Here is a 17,846-nt window from a genome sequence, read left to right as displayed (position 1 = left end):
ATTATTTTATTTTTTTGATACAATATTGTTGCCATTGATTATCATATATAGTAAATTTATGCCAGGCAGGTGTGAAAAATGAGATTTTCTGGCTTATCAAATATTCTAATAAATAGAGGGCTATGTGTGTATATTGTTAACTAATTTTCAATAAACTCTTCTCAGGTCAACTTTCTGTTGTTTGGATTTAATCTCTGGGGGAGTGTTCAAACATGTGACAAGACCTAGAGGTCAAAATTTTAAAACCTCAATCATCACTTTCTGTAGATGTGATTTTTTTTTTTTCACATCTTGCCAGAAATAGCATTTGTTTTCACAAGCTTTGAAAGTACTGGTGGGTTGGGTGCTCCATAAAGAGTTTCCTAATAGTCAAGGGTAAGAATTTTTCTTCCCAGCACAGGCTCAGTTCCCAAAATGAATTAGACGGATAACTGCCCTCACTGTCCCCATAAGCCCTCACTGTCGAACATGGGCAATGACTATTCTCACCACGCCTAGAGGGACTCTTTCTTCTGAGCAAAGGCTTGGGGGGTCTTTGAGCTTTCGTGGCTCTTAAGTGTCACTGAGGTAAGAAGGGGGAAGCCACACATCAGGGGTAAGCACACTGGAGACATCTGACCAATGAGTGCGTTCAACTGCGGTCCCTGAAGGGACTGAGTCCCTCAGGGGTGATTTCCTGTGGCTAACCCTTCATGTCAGCCCCAATTTCTTTTTCTGCCACGGGACATTTACAGGGATGGGTTTTGCCATAGTATGAAAGAGTTTGTCCGTTTGTGTTGGGTTCAAAATAACTCTCTCCATGTCAGGGGCAGAGGCAAGGGAGAGGAGGCCTTTACCAGGGGCCACCACTCAGTTCAGCTCTTGTTAAAACCCCTCACTGGTCTCCACAGACTCTCGCGCCTCAGATCTGTCTGCTCATTTCCCCCAGAGCTCTGTGCTATCACTATCCTTCCTGAAGACCTTCATCGGCCCAATCAGGCAAAAGCCTCTGCCTTGGCATTGAAGGATCAGACCCAGCTGCAGCCAGCCCTACACACTGAAGCCCTGACCGATCAGACTGTTGGATCTCGGCCTCGACTGTACACTTCCCTGCCCGCCTGCGTGTGGGAGCCTGCCCTTCTGTCTTTTGGGCAAAGATGCTCAGAGGAGCACATGGGTGGAGTCCTTGAAGGACTCAGAGGCCGGAGAAAGCATGTCCACCTGCCGGGGTGCAGGGAGAGCCTTGCCACACAGACTGTATTTTAACTGGGCCTTCAAGGATGTTATTAGGTAAAATGAAGAAACTCTGTATATAGATGAACAGGCTGATACTTAAAATGTAGTTATTTGGAATTTATTTTCTCCCCTCTTGAGACAGATGTAGTTTTGAAATAAAAACCAATAAAGCAATGACAGCATGGACTATTATAAGAATTCAAGTTACAGAAATTTCCATCTGTACTTGTTTTGTTAAATAAAATATCTTACAACATGAAAAAACTGGGTAACCCAGTATACTGAGCGATCTTTATGTCTTTTAATGTATCCTGAAATGAAATCTGTCCCACTATAGGCATCTAGAGCCTTACACATTCTGACCATCTGTGAGGCTGAAACTGACTGATTTACACAGTATTCTCATTTTCCTTTCTGATTTTCCTTGTTATCAAGCCATTTGTTGGCTGATGGGCAGAACTCAGAGTACAGTCTAGGGCAGTGAATCACACAGAACAAGCCCATGAGCCTGCTTCACTAGGACTAATGATGAATTCTTTTTGACTTCTTATCTCCCTCCTTCTCATCTTCCGTGTATAGATACTGCTGGTCATTTTCAGTCTCCTCACTGGTTATGATCTCACACAGAATATTCACATATGGTTACATACTACAATTAATATACATCTGCTAGAGGGTTCTAGGTGGGAACCGGTTAGTACATCTCCGGCTTGAAGCCAGCCTCTGGCTCGGTTCATCTCCCTGGCTTCGGAGTGACCTTGGTTTGAGCTGAGACCCCTTTACACTGTGTTGCTCTTGGGTCTCACGTGCAAGATAGTTGTAATTGGGGAAAGAAGTGACTTTTGTGTATTTAGAATGATGAGAAAGATGGTATAGCCTGGTGATTAAGATTAAGGCTTCTGGAACCAAACTGCCTAGGATTCAGTTCCAGCAAGAACCTAGATGCTTGACTTTGGCCAACTTAGTTAAACTCTGTTTTGGTTTCACGACCTATAAAATAGAGATGACCAAAGTCGCCCCTCATGAGACTGCCGTAAGGAATAAGAAAGTCTATTGGTACATAAATACCCTCTCTCATATCATATAAAACGTGTGGTATGATATATAATGTAGTATGTAATATGTCATATGAGAGAGAAACCAATAGAATAGTAACAAGTCATTTGTAAATAATAAAACTAGGTAATACTAAAATTATTAAATACAATTTATATATTAAGGTCCAAAGAAGTCGTTGCTAGTAAATGTGTTTATTGTATTTTTGTTTCCATATCTATGCCCAGAGCCAAACAATCAGAATAATTGTTTTATAGTTCCCCAAAGTATTTGGATTTTGTCTTTGTTGAATTTCAAGCTTCAAGTCTAAGTTCAGCTGAAACTTTCATTGCCGGCACCTTCAGGAAGCCCTGAGGATAGAATTTACAGCTCTGTGGCTTGTTCATCTTGGCTCACCATGGGCTGACATGTAAAGGAAACTGGACTGAGGATCTGTCTTGGGATGTTCTGGTCTAACTTCTGTTGTCTATGAATGACTTGGATCTAATTACACATACCTGTGAGGTTTGTACTATTTGAACTGACAGTCTAAATTGATCCAATGAACTGAAAGACTGTCAAAACTCCAGCATGTTTTGTGTTAAACACAGATCACTCCACGAAGGAAAAAGGAGACAGGATGCTTAGCACACCCTGAGGTCTGAAATTCCTACCTCTGCTTGCCAAGCCTGCTGGTGTCTGCCTTTCTATCATCCCAGAATCTGGGTCCAGCAGAACAACAGTGCCACCACAGGTCTGCAGGATCTCGGGGCTAGAAGGGACTTCGGAGGTAACCTAATGCCAGGCTTCCTTTCACAAAGGAGGAAACTGAGACCTACTGCATTTAAATGACACTTCATTCATGCAGATATGATTCCATTTGAGTTTAAAGGGTGAAATTAACAAAAGGATAATTTGTCATGTCACAGTCATTAGCAATCTCTGACTTCAGGAGCTCTGGAAAGATTTCTAAGTTCTTTTGCAGCTGCTTTGCTCTTTGAAACTTGTTGAAATTGCGTAAAACATATTACACCTGAAAAATTTGTATTTATGACTATTTCTTTTTCTGTGGTTTTCATCAAGAGCTGCTAAAGGGTTTCTCCTCTTCATCACTTAAGTGCAATCCAGCAATTCTTATATCTGATAAACTGCAAAATGCTGGGTCTAGGATTCTCGAAGCTACTGTCTGATACCTCTTTAATAATATTTTTTTAAGTGTAATTGAAGTTAAATCTGTTAGTTCCTTTACCAACCACGGTCTGCTCTAAAATGATGTATTTTAGCTTCTGCGTATCCCACGATCCCTCCTCTTGCTTCCCTACACACAAACCTATACATATATGCCCGCAAACTCTCCAATTTTTTTTCCACCAAAGGGAGCCCCAAAAATCATTAGGCTGGAAGAAATATTTATGATATGTGACTAAATATTTATCACAACAATGGAATTTATCCTCAAACTCCAAAGTATTCCTTCATTTTGACTTCCTCTCCATTCTTAGGAAAGGTTTCTCAGTATTAGAAGTGCTTGACTTGCTGGGCGCCCAAGTGGCACAGCCAGTCACATGTCTGACTCTTGGTTTCAGCTCAGGTCCTCATTTCAGGATCCTGAGATGGAGCCCCACGTCGGGCTCCACACTCAGGATGGAGTCTGCTGAAGTTGGTCTCTCGCTCTGCCCCTCCCTGCTGTGCGCTTGCTCCCACAGGTAATCTCCCTCTCTCTCTCCCTCTCTAAAATAAATAAAGGTGACCCTAACTTGCCATCATAATGAATACTACTATGTTATAGATGTCCTCTTATGAAAGGACTTTGTCACAAAAATTCTGTCAAAAAACCACAAAAATGTGGTTCAAGAAGACAGGACTTACACATAAATATCCAAATTTCTAGCTTCCTCATAACGAACGAGCAAATGAAGGGGGTGCTCTGAACCTAGTAATGGAAGGATGCAAACGTTCTCTCTCTCTTCTATCCCATCATTTCTTGTGACTCTTCCCAGCTAAGAAACGTATTTGCTATTCTTTGTTATATCTGTTTGGAGGCTGAGTTGGCTTTCTTTAGAGGTAACCTGGCATTTCTGAGGTGGCAGGTGAAGAGCTAAAGAATTAGCAACAGTTTATCTCTGCCTCTGAGAGCACACGTGGGACTGCCCTCCTTCCTCCTCCTCCTTTCCTCCTTCATCTCAATTCAGAGGACACAATCAGAACGATCAGGGGGTTTCCCTAGTGTTCCTTCATTCAAGTGCACTCACACTAGTTTTCCCAGGGATGAAACCTACGGCCCTGGAATCACTTATTCACTTGAATGTAGAACGTATGAATCCGCCTTTCCCCCCGTCGTAGAAGGCAGCATGGAACCTACCACTGATGCCCCAACACGATCTCTCCCAATTTCTCCCATTAGCTCGGATCTTCCCTCCCGCTCACTCCTATGTCTCTATCTTTTACCAGTAAAGTTGATTTTAAAAAAATTAAGCTCAAAACAAAGCCAAAACCATTGCTCTTGTATGAAGGGCAAGCATGCGTAATAATGCGTTTCTCTCGGCGAGCTCGGGCGGGTCGACGCTCGCCCATCTTCATGCGCAGCTCCTGTGCCAGGAGCACAAGTCTGTGAGCTGGCAGGCTCGGGTTAGGGGTACAGTCAGCCTGTGATTACAGAGTGGAAAATGGCCAATTGGTTCTCACTGAGAAACAGGACATCCACGGTCTTCCTGGCACATGCGTTAAACCAACAGAGTTAAACGGCCCTACTCAGTTATATCCAGCCTTTGTGAACTCAGCGCCCCGCGCCCCTCTTCCAACACGCCTTGGCTCTTACGCCAGAATCTAGACCAATTGTGAAGTGGGAACCAGTGACTTTGGGGACACAAGCGACCAAGGCGAGATGTTGGCAAGCATCATTCAGACCTTAAATTTGACACGAAGGCAAAAGGGGAGACTTCTAAGAGGAGAATTTTCTTTTTCCTCCCCAACAGAGATCATGGGGTCTGAATGAACTGAATCGAAATAGAGCCAGTTTTCAAGCACCCACGGGCGAGCTTTTACGATTTTTCTCTGGCAATTCACAAACCACTGGATACGTGAATGCTGTACTAAAAGGAATTGAAGCCTGTCAGGTTAATTACACAATATTAGGTACGAAAACAAACAGTGCAACACAAAACATAGCTACATCATTATTTGCAGTAAATGTTAACTCTAAATAAGTGCAACCTGTCCATAAATGCTTGCTATAAACTAATTAAAAAAATAAAATTTGATGGATAAACATGAAAAAAAAATTCTCACTGAGAATTTTTTTTTTAAATATCAGCACTCATTTAGAGTTTGGGATTTGTGAAAGAAAGCTTTAAAAGGAGCAAACCTGATTGGCTGTGGCTGTTGCTGCGAAGGGGACACTTGTTGCAGGAGTTGTTGCTGCAGAGACAGTGGCTGACGTAGCGCTGTGCATCATGGGTACTTTCAGGAGGGGAACCATGGGAGCAATGAACAGGAGGGTGTAGCATTATGGTAATAGAAGTGGTATTTTGGCATGGTGAATATCAGAGCAGCAAGCCATCATGGGTTAAACCAGCAGATGGCATGCAATCACAATGCAAAGCAAGGAAGCATGGGAGAGAAATAAAAAAGGGAAAATAGCTTATTACAAGTACAATTAAAGGAAGTTTTAAAACATAATCAGTGATTCCCAGAAAGGCCAAAGCAGACTACTTTGGTTGATGTATTTATTGACATTTTTACTTATGATAATTTATCATTCCCAATTTGGAGCCTACGGTAGTAGGTACTAATAGGTTTCTTCCAAAAATGTGAACTGTAACGTCCAAAGACGTAAGACTATGGGATACTCGGCTTTTGTCATTCTAAAACATCCAAGGCTCAACACGTAGGCCTAATTTGGGGTAGGATGGTCTCTGGAATTAACTGCGGTTCAATTGAACATTTTGTCAATCAGGGACCGCTTTTTTTGAACTGAAATTGCTGGAGGCTGGGGTTTATCCTGGATTAATAAACAGTAGAGCAAAAATCATGGCCTTGACATAAATTCTAACGTAGTTACTGCGAAATAGCCAGGCAAATTTGGCCGATGTTTATTTCTCTTTATTCTAAATGGAACACATCCATATGTCCTAAAGACAGACTTTTGTACCAAGGCACTGGATGTGTAGAGATACTGATATGGTATTAAAATTTAACATCTAAGGCGGGGAGGGCTACGGTCAAAATAATCACCACAAATAAATTGACACTTATAATAATTAAAAAGGATGCTAAAACAAGGCAATTCAGACAGTTGTTTTCAAAATACATCCATTTATAATTTTTAAAAATAAATACTTCTGGGAAACTCTGATAACTCTAACACACAGCAAAGAGGAGATAAAGGCACACCACTATGAAACTTTAAAACATTGATGAAATTAGCCTGCCTTTCTGATAAAGTCAGCTTTTTTTTCCTCTTACACTAAACCGTATAAACTCTAAAGAGAAACAAAATACAGATCATTAAAAAGCAGTACTTGTGGTTTTATGTCTGGCAGTGGCTGTTCTAGCACAGTGGTTATTCTGGTCACATTAAAACGATTATTTTCTTAAATAATACAAAAGTACATCTTAAAAAAACCTATACATTAACTCTAAAGCCAAATAAAGCCTTCAGAGCTACCATCACCTAAAGCATTTCTACCATCTCTGAAATAAATTTCAAGCAAGTGAAGGTACTGTACATAATAGAAAAATACAAATAAAAAAAGGTTGAAACCTACCAATACTGGTAGCGGGAGTCATGCACAAAACTGACCCTGCGTGTCATGCAATGGCAGGTGGAAAAAGTGAATAAAGGGAAAGAAACAGGTTAGCGGTTTAGAGTTAACATTCAAAGTGAGATTGAAGCACAACCAGAAATCAGTAGGGTTAGTTAACACAGTCCTTAGAGTTATTCACGTTTTTAGTATAGAGACAAATATCTCTGACTTGTTGGAAGCCAATATTACTCAAAGCTCACTCCTTTGATACTTTTCACTCTTTTTACTTGGCTCCGTCGACATGATTCTTCTAAAGAATGGCATGTGACAATGTCGAGAGTGTCCTTCCTCTAAGACCTCCAAGTATCATACAGACCTCATCGAGGTAAACCTCCAAGGTAGGAAGTGGGTATTTTACAGATGAAAAATCTGAGGCACAGTAACTACTCCAAGGTCATGCATAGTGGGGACCTAGGGTAAGGCTGGAAATAGAATTCTACTCCTAAATCCAGGTCAGGGTTTGTATTCGTTGGATTACACTGACCTTACTGCATTAAACATGTGTTTGCTTGTTTGGTTGTTTCGTGTTAAAAACGATGTGAAAGTCAACACAGTAGCTAAGACTCTGTATCCTCTAAAGCAAAGCCTCACAGGTCAGGTGACTTTTAGATGATTGCCTGGAAGCCCTATAGCACAGGGAGGGAGACTGATGTTCTTGTGACAGAACGACCCGGCTGTGTACGTGATCTGTTTTCATCACAATAAAGGAGCCTAAAGAGCGTAGAGGCAAAACCGTGCAGAGCTGGGGCAGACTTAGGACCCGGCCTAGCGACTGTGTCATGGCGGCTGTTAGGTGAACCCTGAGGGAGATCTTTGGCAAAACTCCTAGGACATCTTAGGTTGGTGTCCAAGTGGCAGGGGGAGGGAGGAAGATTTCAATCCCTCCAGGGGAAGAGCTGCCTTCCCTGTGGTGGCCATATTAATGTACTTGAATCTGAAAACTCTGACCCTGAAGAGAAATGTATGTGGTAAAGCACTGAAAAACTAAATTATCTACTTCTGGTTCAGTTCCTTCGGCTAAAAATCAAGGTACTCTGAGGATTACATACCTGAAGATGGGGTATCATGGAGGTGACAGAGGATTCATTTTTAATGAATGAATGAAAAGTCTCTGTAACAAATGGGTGAACCCGCTTAGGGTTTTAGAACTGCCCTCTGAGATACCAGGGGGAGGAATGTGAGAGGCGTAGACCTGTGTTCTCTCTGCCACACTGTCCACACCTGAGAGATACTTTCTGTCTGATCTGTATTTGGGTCAGGCTAAGTTAACCAGTCAGGGACAGAGGCTATTTATTAATGGATTCTTCAGCAAACGTGTGCTAATGAATCCTTTACACATACACACGCACACACACACACACATACTCCTCAAAATCCTTTTCTTTCTCCAGCCCTATCTTTCTAATCTTCATAAACAAACTTCTGGACAGTTGCCTGCTCGTAAATTTTCACTTCCTTGACCCACATGCTCTTCAATCTTCTCCAAGTTGACTTCCATATTCAGATCTCTCCTCCAACTGCTAATGTCCTCAAGAACTCCCTCTTTCTGCAGTCAGTAGAATCTCTTCCATCTCCATCTAATGCGAATTTGCTAACATTCAGCACTTGGCCACTCCCTCCATAATAAACCACTCTTTCCCCTTGGATTTTCTAATACCACCTCACCCCGTTCTCCCCTCCCACATGCATAGACACACACACAGTCTACATCTTACATGCTAGAGTTTTTCAGGACTCAGTTCTGGTTCCTTTTCATCTACTCTGTGCTTTTTCTGGGCCTATCATTCAATCCAACATTTAAATACTATCTATAAGCTCAAAGCTTCCAAATTTATGCATCTACCTTCCCTCTTGAAGTTCCCTGCTCCGGCTCACCAATAAGCCAAAGCAATCCTCTTTCTAAAATGAATCTTATATTGGTCTGTCTGTACATCTCCACTGCCACTCTTCAGGTCCTGATCGCCATTATCTCTAGGCTGGGCCATGTCATGATGTCCTAACTGGTCTTCCTGCTCGCTTTTCCATCCCCGGCCTCACCTTTCTAAATACAGGTCTGTTCACTTCTCTGCTGGAAATGATTCACTGCTTTTTCATTGCGTTTAGGATAAAGACCCCCTATGGTTCACTCTCTGACTATCTCCCCAGCTCCATTCCATACGCTTCTCTGAGGGCGGGCACCGTGACCCAGGCAGATTAGCCTTTCATTTCTTTGAACTGAACACATCACACTTTTGTCCTACTTTTGGGCTTCCCACAAGCTGTCCCCTGTGCCTGGAATAATCTTCGTCCCACTCTTTTCATCTTCCTGGTCTCAAGGTACGTATCAATTCTTTAGAAAAACCATTCCATTGTTCTTTTACCTATCTCCATCTGCCATTTATATCAGTTTATTATTTTCAAGCTTACTGAACTCTACTCTTCCAGTCATTGGCCTTATAAAGCATTTAAGTTATATATTTATGCTGACATTTATTGGACATCTCTCTTCCTCTCCTGTCAACTCTGGGAGGGCAGCACTCAGGTCGGTCTAGGTTTCCGGGGCCCAGATTGACAGGGGATCAATCGGTTGAGTGAGGGTCCTTAGTCATCAGTGAGTGTAATGGGAGCACTTGGTTCCTAAAATGTATGAAAGTGCCCACCTTGTCAGTGACTTCATTTTAAAGAAAACCGTGGCTGGGTTCAAAGTCATCCCTATACAAATTCTGCTATTCTCTTGCATTCCAGTGTGTGTGTGTGGGAGGGGGCGCCGGGGGGGGGGTGTTCTTTTCTGTGTCATGGCTGCGAATGTCCCTGGGTTGCAAACCACCACCACCAGCCTCTGTAGCCACGCTGACCTGGGACTGAACAAGTGACTTTAGCTTCAGTTCAGGATGTGGTTGAAATGCTTGACCAAATTCATGTGATGAGCCCCTCACCCACCGTGGTCTGAAAGTGATAAAAATATTAGAAATGCATAGCTTTGGCTGTGCATGGCTTTCTGACTCAGTGTCAGATTCTGCTCCCTGTCTTTTCTGCTTTGCACCCTCTTCCTACTCCTTCAGGACTTTGCTCTGCAGCTAACACGAACAGCTTGCAATCCCTCAAATACGTTCTGCCCAACCTAGGCTCTCTCCCACCGGCCTGGGATGCTTTTCTGCCACTGCTAAAAATCTTCCTTTCCAAGTCCTAAGCAAATTTCTTCTCCTTCGAACAGTCGCTTCTTTCTCAATTTCCCTTGTCCCCATCACCCACTGCGCCTGCTGACGGCCTGAACACTCTGCTTTTCTCTGCACTCTCAAATAGCTTTGTAAGTAGCCCAAGGGGCCCTTAATTCTCAGCACTGTATTGGTTTTTCCTAGTTCTGAACTCCTTTGTATTCTCATTACTGGGTCTGGAAGTCAGAACTTACTCTGTGTTCAGGAACTGTTTGCCCAATTGGGGGGGGGCATAAATTTTGCTATCATTGTACAGGTCCAGTTTCCACCAAACACGGACAAATCTTTCACCAAGGTGTGTGATAGAAAACCTTATGTAACCTTATGATTTCGGATCATTAGGCAATAATTATACTAGTGCTTTTTCTTGTTTTACTTATGCTGTGCACGCAAGATAATGAAATAAATCAAAGAGGGACTCAGTGGGTCTTTCTGTTCTGAGCAGCTGAAGCATTCCATTAAGGCACTAATTCTATCCACAGAAACTTCTCAACTGTTCTCTGCTGCGGTTGCACAAATATTTCAACTCTTGAATCTGTGAGTGAGGATTCTTTGCATATTTCCACGCATTATGTATTCACCCTGCAGCACAGACACACGGCCTCAGTTTTTCCATCTGCAAAATGCAAATAATCATGCCTGCCACTGGCAGAACTATCTTGAAGAATAACGAGACAATGCCTATAAGAACTCTTACGGTAAAATGATAAACCTGTCAGAGAAATGCCGAGAATTATTACCCTGCTGTTTTTGTGAGTGTGTGTGGTTTCTGCCACTGGCCTAATGCAGCGAAGAGAAAGTATTAACTCCTGGATTAAAATAATCCCTATCAAAAAAGGAGACAAGGAAAAGTCTCACCCACTACAAACGTGCTAGGGCATCAGCCAAGGTGATAATTAGATAAGCATGGTTTTGGAGAAGAATCCCATATTTTGAAGAGTGTTTTATATTCCTATCTCCACATCCCGGAGGCTGAATTCCTAAAACCCAAATTCACATGGTGTCAATGTATGATATCGTATATGATATACGGATATGATATCCGTATATCATATACGATATCATATATCGTATGATGGCAAAACTCCACTGTGTGGAAGAGACGGCAGGTGGACTGACTGTGAGGCTCACGTCCCACGGTCTGAAAATACTGACCCCTTATGTCATACACCTGCAACGAATTCAATGTGATATACTAATTATACCTCAGGGCAAAAAAAAAAAAAAAAAAAAAAAAAGAAGGAAAAATTAGGGATCTTAAAAAAAACAACCCCCAGATTTTCACTATGAATGGCCTTTCAGTAAAGGGTAACCTCCAGGAGTATGTAAGATGCTCCGTGTTTCATACATATGGTCATTGCTGACAGAAAGTACTTACAGAAAAATCAAAACCTGTCAGTTTAAAAATAATGGGCCCGTCTTCTACCAAATTGCAAAAATGATTTTTGAACATCGTTACTTAATTTGCAGAGATTTAAGACAACGGTGATTAACAATGAATGATTACAGTCATTACTGTTTTAAAATTGAGTTGAAAATGTGGTTTATGAGTAAGAAAGCCCAAAATAAAACTATAGCCAAAACAAACACTGAGATTTCTGTTGGGGATTTAAATGGGGGAACGATTATGCTAACCTCCTTTTGATTAAATTGTTTTCTCTTTCATCATTTAAGAAAAACATGGGAAAACTTCTTAGAAGCTGAAATACCGTTTCAAAGCACGAGAGCCATGTAGCTGTTCAGTATGACACTGATACCATGTTACAGATGGAAACACTTCTAATTCATGGAATGAAGTAGGCTAGAACCCACTTTTGGGCTCCCAAAGTCCACACAACCCTGGGCTGCCGGACAAACTGGGACAGTTTTTTAAAGGATCCAGCAGGGGGCGGAAGTGCACAAAAACAGCAGCCCATACAGCCTCCCGGTCCTAGATGGAATCATTTCATCAATAATAACCAGGTCATTGCATAAGGGATGTTTATCCCTTCTTGCTTTGGAAGTCTTTAAATGGTTTCCAGGTGAAAGATTTTTAAATGAGGATTCCTGCAGTGATTTAACAGAGCTGTCATTATTGGACTAAGTGTTAAAAATGAGTTAGAGGTCTTCAGACTTTCACACAACTTAGGTCCGAGGTTTCAAAGGCACTGCCAGGAAATGGTAGTGAAACTGCTACCCAATCTCCAGAAACACATTTGTCCTTTGATGCTTAACCCCTCGGTACATTCCTCCCACATTCTTTTCTCCTAAGATATCTAGTGATGAGGTCTATGAAGTAAGACACTCAAGGAAATCATAGAAGACCTCGAGGTAAGTTAACCCACTAGAAATTATTTTACAAACATGTTACATCCAGTGGATTACAAGTACAAGTCCTGCAGTGCTATAAACCTGCTCTGAAATGTCACTGGCTAAGGCTGTAATCCACCAGGAGGGAAGCCCAGTTAAGCACTGACATAGAGACTCACACTACAGGTCAGTAAGTCTCCTTAAGAGAAGAGCAGAAGTGAAATATGAAAACTAAACACTAAGAACAATTTGCTTACATGACTTATATGTTTACTATAATAAATATCATTAATAGGTTGATCACTGTTTTCAAAGTATAGTTTTTATACAAAAAACACCACAGAAAAATTTCTTCTACTCCCTCCTACATTAATTCCTAATAGGCTACAGGATTTAAAGAGAAGGATAATAGAACCTGAAAATTCCAACCACGTGGATTAGGACCAACGAGCTCTTTGTGATAAAACTGTTCATCTGTATTTACCTTCGAGTCACTCTCAAGGGGTGACAATTTGGACTTCAAAACTAAGAACTGAATGGACAGTCTCCTCACAAAAGCCTAAGTCATTCTCTGGTTCTTTATTTTTTGAATACTAGGAAATTTTATTTATTTTGAGACTATCATCCTGCTTCTCACACAGACCAAGGAAGTCAAAACCATGATCCATTTAAGGTGACTCTGTGTTAGATGGTGTACGTAGGTCTGTGGTCGGGGAGGTGGGTGAAAAATGGGGGAGGGTTGCCATGCATTATGCCTTTGTTTCTTCACTTCTATCTGCTGGTTTATAAGTCTGCCAAGCTCTACGGAGGACTCTGTGATGCCATGTGTGGAAGCTGGGTAGTGCCATGTCATGGGACGTTGGCTGGACTGGTCACAGGGACACTAGGTGCCGGCTCTTTGTGCCACCTTGGGAAGTCACCTCCCACTTAGGGGGCCTCAGTTTTGTCATCTGTAAAACAATCGCCTGCCTGAGGAGATCATGAAGAATCCTCTAAGCTTCGAGATTCTGTGATTAACAGAATTCATCTCTCAGTGGAATGATGCAGTTAATGGACCTCAGCAGTTACTGTTATCAGGCATTGGCTTAGAAACCGAGGATAGGAGCTCTATCTACTTGTGCGCTTGGTGAAGTTGAGAAGGATGGCGAAAGAGAGAGGATGAATGTCAAATGTGAATAGAGGATTGCTTTAATTTGAATAGCCTTGTCTTTTTTTTTCTTTTAGTGCTCGGAACAGAAAAAAAAAACAGGTTAGTACTTACTGCAATTACTATTTTTAGGTCATTCAGGGTTAAAGACAAATCTCAATGGTCACACAGAAAAGGTCTCGTTGACATAAACGACTTTACACAGCGTGTGTAAATGCGAGAAACCAAAAGGCCTCCCTGCTCTCTGCCGCTCACGGGCTCGGCCTGTCACTGGCCTCTACAAAATACCTGGCCGTAGGCGCCGAGCAGCCTTCCGCTCGCATTCCGAGCACAGTACACTAGCTCGCTAGCTTAGGACAAGGACGAGTCTCGGGCTGTACTGACTGTACCCTTCCAAGCAAACTAGATGCCACCGAACAGCGTAAAGGAATGAGAAGGAAGCACATGACCGGAAGGGCACACGGACACGGACTTGGAACCGTCGGGGCGCGCACCTGTCGGGATAAACGCCGCGTGCTGCTGCAGCTGCGCACTGCCGAGAGCCTGCTGGTACTGCAGGACGCTGGGGCTGAAGACCGCGCTGGCACCGTTGCTTTTTTCAAGTGCTTGTCTCTTTGGTAAGGGATGAAGAGCACCGGGAGGAAAGGCCTAGAGGCAGAGAATGGGATAAGACATGTATAACTCAAAGTAACCACACCTCCAGGGTCCGCAGAGATCATCAACTACGACATTCTTTTTCAAAATGACAGCTAAGGAGATGCCTGTGCCATGCACCTTAATTTAAACAGCGGCAATGTCGGGTGAGTGAGGATTCGTTATTGGAGAGCGAAAGCATGATTTCTGTAACCCAAAACGGTGGCATCTCAACTAAGGAAAAGAAAAACTATCAAGCAACACCAACAAAATAAATAAATAAATAAATAAATAACGGGAAAAAAAATTCAAAAATGTTTTCAGCTTTTAAAATGAGTTAAACTACTCTAAGGGATGGGGGGGAGAAGCATTTGTGTTATCATTAATACCTATTCTCTTCAGTAACTAAACAGCAATTGCTTGGATTTAGAGGTTAATAAGAATTATAAGGAACATTTTCCGAGGCAAGTAATATAAATTTGCTTCACTCTTTTGGAAAAGGTATTAAAATTTGTTAGGATTAATTTATTTCACGTATTACATATGGAAATGAGATGGCTAAACACCTGATTGAATTTTCTCCATTAATCAATAATAATGATTGTCTGCAACCAATTTTACAAGTAATACAAATCTCAGATGGTTCTCTGAAAAGCTACATGCAAAGCGAAAGGTGAAAGGTCAAAGTACCAGGTCTACAGATGCTTCGAGAGGTCGCTTCATTGCTTTGGCAGTCGACTGAGTCTTTTAATAACAGGCAGCGAGCACATGATGGCAGTGGGCCAATGGGATTCAAGCGAATTAACATACAGGTAAACAGCAAGCAGAGGTGCATCATGGGAACGGCATTGCATTGTGGATAGGTGAGAAGGAAAAAAATATTCTGAATGCAATATACAACGTACAAAACACTAGGCATGCACAACAACAAAAATGTTCTCTAAAGAAATGAATATTACACCTTAAATTAGTATCGAAGCAAAAATGCATCTACTATACCTTAGTTAAAAGCATATAAGAGAGTAAAATATAGATGTTTGAAATTCAGGAAAGTTAATTAAAACAGCAGCTTGCATACACACCATAAGCATTTTTTATATTGCTTCAGAAAAAAATGCAAAACTTTCGAGGGCCATAGGACTGAAGAACTTCTGATAAGTTAGTTTTCGAATGTAAAGTAATGAATGCACTAAGTATAAGATCCGAGTCAAAAATAAAAGATATTATTTTCAAATTCTGTAAAAATAATTTTTAATGAAGACCTAGCCTAACAAAATGAAGTGGCAAACTGAGACAAGAAATTCAGGCAAAAAAATATTCAAACACAAGATTATTGAGGCAAAACTGTTTGGGTTTGGATCTTAATTTTTTGTCTGAATCGTGTGGATTATTGTCTCAATTCTTCTCTTCAGTCTGCTAGCATGAATCTGGCGATGAGGGAGCAGGTTCCAAACTTGGGTTTTGAATTTGAATAGTAAGTTTCTCAAATTTCCCATTCTCGATCCATTGTACTAATTCTACCGACTAACTTATCATCCATTCTGTTTTCCACTACATTTGAAATTGTAATTCAATTTATCTCAATCAACTTACCGGATTACATTAAGAAAATACCATTGAAAAAGGTATTTTGTGTTCTCGGTTATCAGAATCATTTATACTTAATAATTCTGTGTGTACTTTGAGTTATAATCAGTGACCAACCCAGTTAATGAGAAGTGGAACTCTCGGCCAGAACAACAGCTAAAAATAGCAAATAGCTACAAAAATAATAATAATAAAATAAAAAAGTAGAAAAGAACTGCTTGAAATACTAGACGGAAAATAATATTTTTATAACATACTTTGGGGCAGATAGTCTCATTTAAACAGCTGAAATAATAACAAAGATTGATTGAATCTTCACCACAATAAAACAATTTTCCTAATCCTTGATAATTGCTGTAAAAGATGGAAAAATTCTATGATGGAATTCTGTGAAAAAAAAAATCAAAGGAATAGCTCCAATGCAAATAAAAAATGAAATACCCCTTATCTATGTGTAGCACAATAGGTAAATCCCTAAGGTTTGTGTAATCAATACAAATTGTGATATTCTAAGGTTCTGAGTTGGAACTACAGCATTTGACATAAAGTGGGACAGTACTAAACTCTCAAAATGGGAAACGATATTTTCCTTTGCAAATCAAGGGCTTTTCATCATCATTTGATGATTCAGGATCAAAAGTACAGAGCTGACAGAAGGTAAGTTAAAGATGGGGAGCAGGGTGGGTAGAAATAAAGTGGGTAGGGAAAGGATTGAAGGCAGAGAAGAGATTTAGAACAGCCAACAGAGAAAAGTTTTGGAAGCATCTTGAGAGAGGCCATCAACTAATATGAAATCAGTGTTCTGAAACTAGGGTCACAACATTTTTAAAACCCAGAGAGCTCCACAATAAGAAAGCTTATTTGTACCGGACAGTCTTTCTTCAGATGTAAGTTCCCCATTATGTGACTCCCATGACCCTGTTCATTTAAAATCTTTGGTTGCTCTAGAGTTTTTAGATTGCTAAAGAATGCAATTCTTTAAGCTTAAATTAATCTGTGCTAAGTATATAAGACTGGGCAGCCTGTTCTCCCAGAGTGCATTGAGAACACCAACCCGGAATCATTTTGGCCTCAACCTTCTAGAACTGAGTTCTCTTCTCTTTTCCAGTTCTGGGGAGTTTGAGAGCCAAAGCTGCTGTTGGGTTGATTTAGTCTGCTGTGCTAACTGGAAGACTGAGTATGTCTCCAAAGTCTGGTATTTATGAAAAAAATTTCAACTTAACAACGCATCACTTAATGAAGTCTCTGAGTAGGAAAAGAAATATTAAATATTTCTCCCTAGGATAATCACCTGGAAGGTTAATATTCTTTTTTTCTGATCTTAGGTTGATGAAACTTAATGTCCACAGAAATTAGAATAATCTAGAAATGTGAAAAAACTGAGAGCTTTCAGCTGAGCTGGATGGCAATGGCATCTCCTTTTCTCCCACTGCGTACTGTGGGTTATCTTTACTAGATGCATATGTCGGGTCTTTTCAAGGAAACGCTAAGGTTCTGGAGGGTTGAATATACCTATCAGTATCTTGCACACCTCATGCTTTAAAGCACATGTGTAGAGTGTATTTTTCAAAAAATCTGGGTGGATTAATAATCGCATTATAATATGGTTTTGGGGCACCTGGGTGGCTCAGTGGGTTAAGTCTTTGCCTTTGGCTCAGGTCATGATCTCAGGGTCCTGGAATCACATCCCAAACCGGGCTCTCTGCTCGGCAGGGAGCCTGCTTCCTTCTCTCTCCTCTCTGCCTACTTGCGATCTGTCAAGTAAACAAATAAAATCTTTTTTAAAATGATTTAAAAAATATGGTTTTGTAGTACACAGACATTCTGATCTAGCAGATATCTTTGGCATAGCTATTTGGCTACACTGAAAGGTCCTCAGGCTCAGACTAGACCTGAAAGATCACCGAGACTGCTGGGTCTTGGGAGCTTCCGTAGGTACCT

General features: G+C 41.1%; 1 protein-coding gene across 8 annotated transcripts in view; it reads right to left on the bottom strand.

The window, feature by feature from the left end:
• MBNL2 (muscleblind like splicing regulator 2) overlaps positions 1–17,846 on the bottom strand; it is a 158,223-nt gene that overhangs the window by 19,764 nt on the left and 120,613 nt on the right. The window contains exons 6-9 of one of the 8 annotated variants that reach the window (XM_044249979.1): positions 15,009–15,062; positions 14,180–14,333; positions 7,017–7,052; positions 5,615–5,709 (exon numbers count right to left, since the gene is read on the bottom strand). In XM_044249979.1, the coding sequence (XP_044105914.1) occupies positions 5,615–5,709; positions 7,017–7,052; positions 14,180–14,333; positions 15,009–15,062 (339 nt within the window). The remainder of the gene's footprint in view (positions 1–5,614; positions 5,710–7,016; positions 7,053–14,179; positions 14,334–15,008; positions 15,063–17,846) is intronic. The other 7 variants (XM_044249982.1, XM_044249978.1, XM_044249983.1 and 4 more) reach the window with 7 other exon arrangements.

The sequence above is a fragment of the Neovison vison genome, chromosome 5, assembly GCF_020171115.1.
Source record: "Neovison vison isolate M4711 chromosome 5, ASM_NN_V1, whole genome shotgun sequence".
In the NCBI taxonomy this organism is placed as follows: domain Eukaryota; kingdom Metazoa; phylum Chordata; class Mammalia; order Carnivora; family Mustelidae; genus Neogale; species Neogale vison.
The sequence above is the reverse complement of the archived record's forward strand: the minus strand, read 5'-3'. Positions and strand labels throughout refer to the sequence as shown.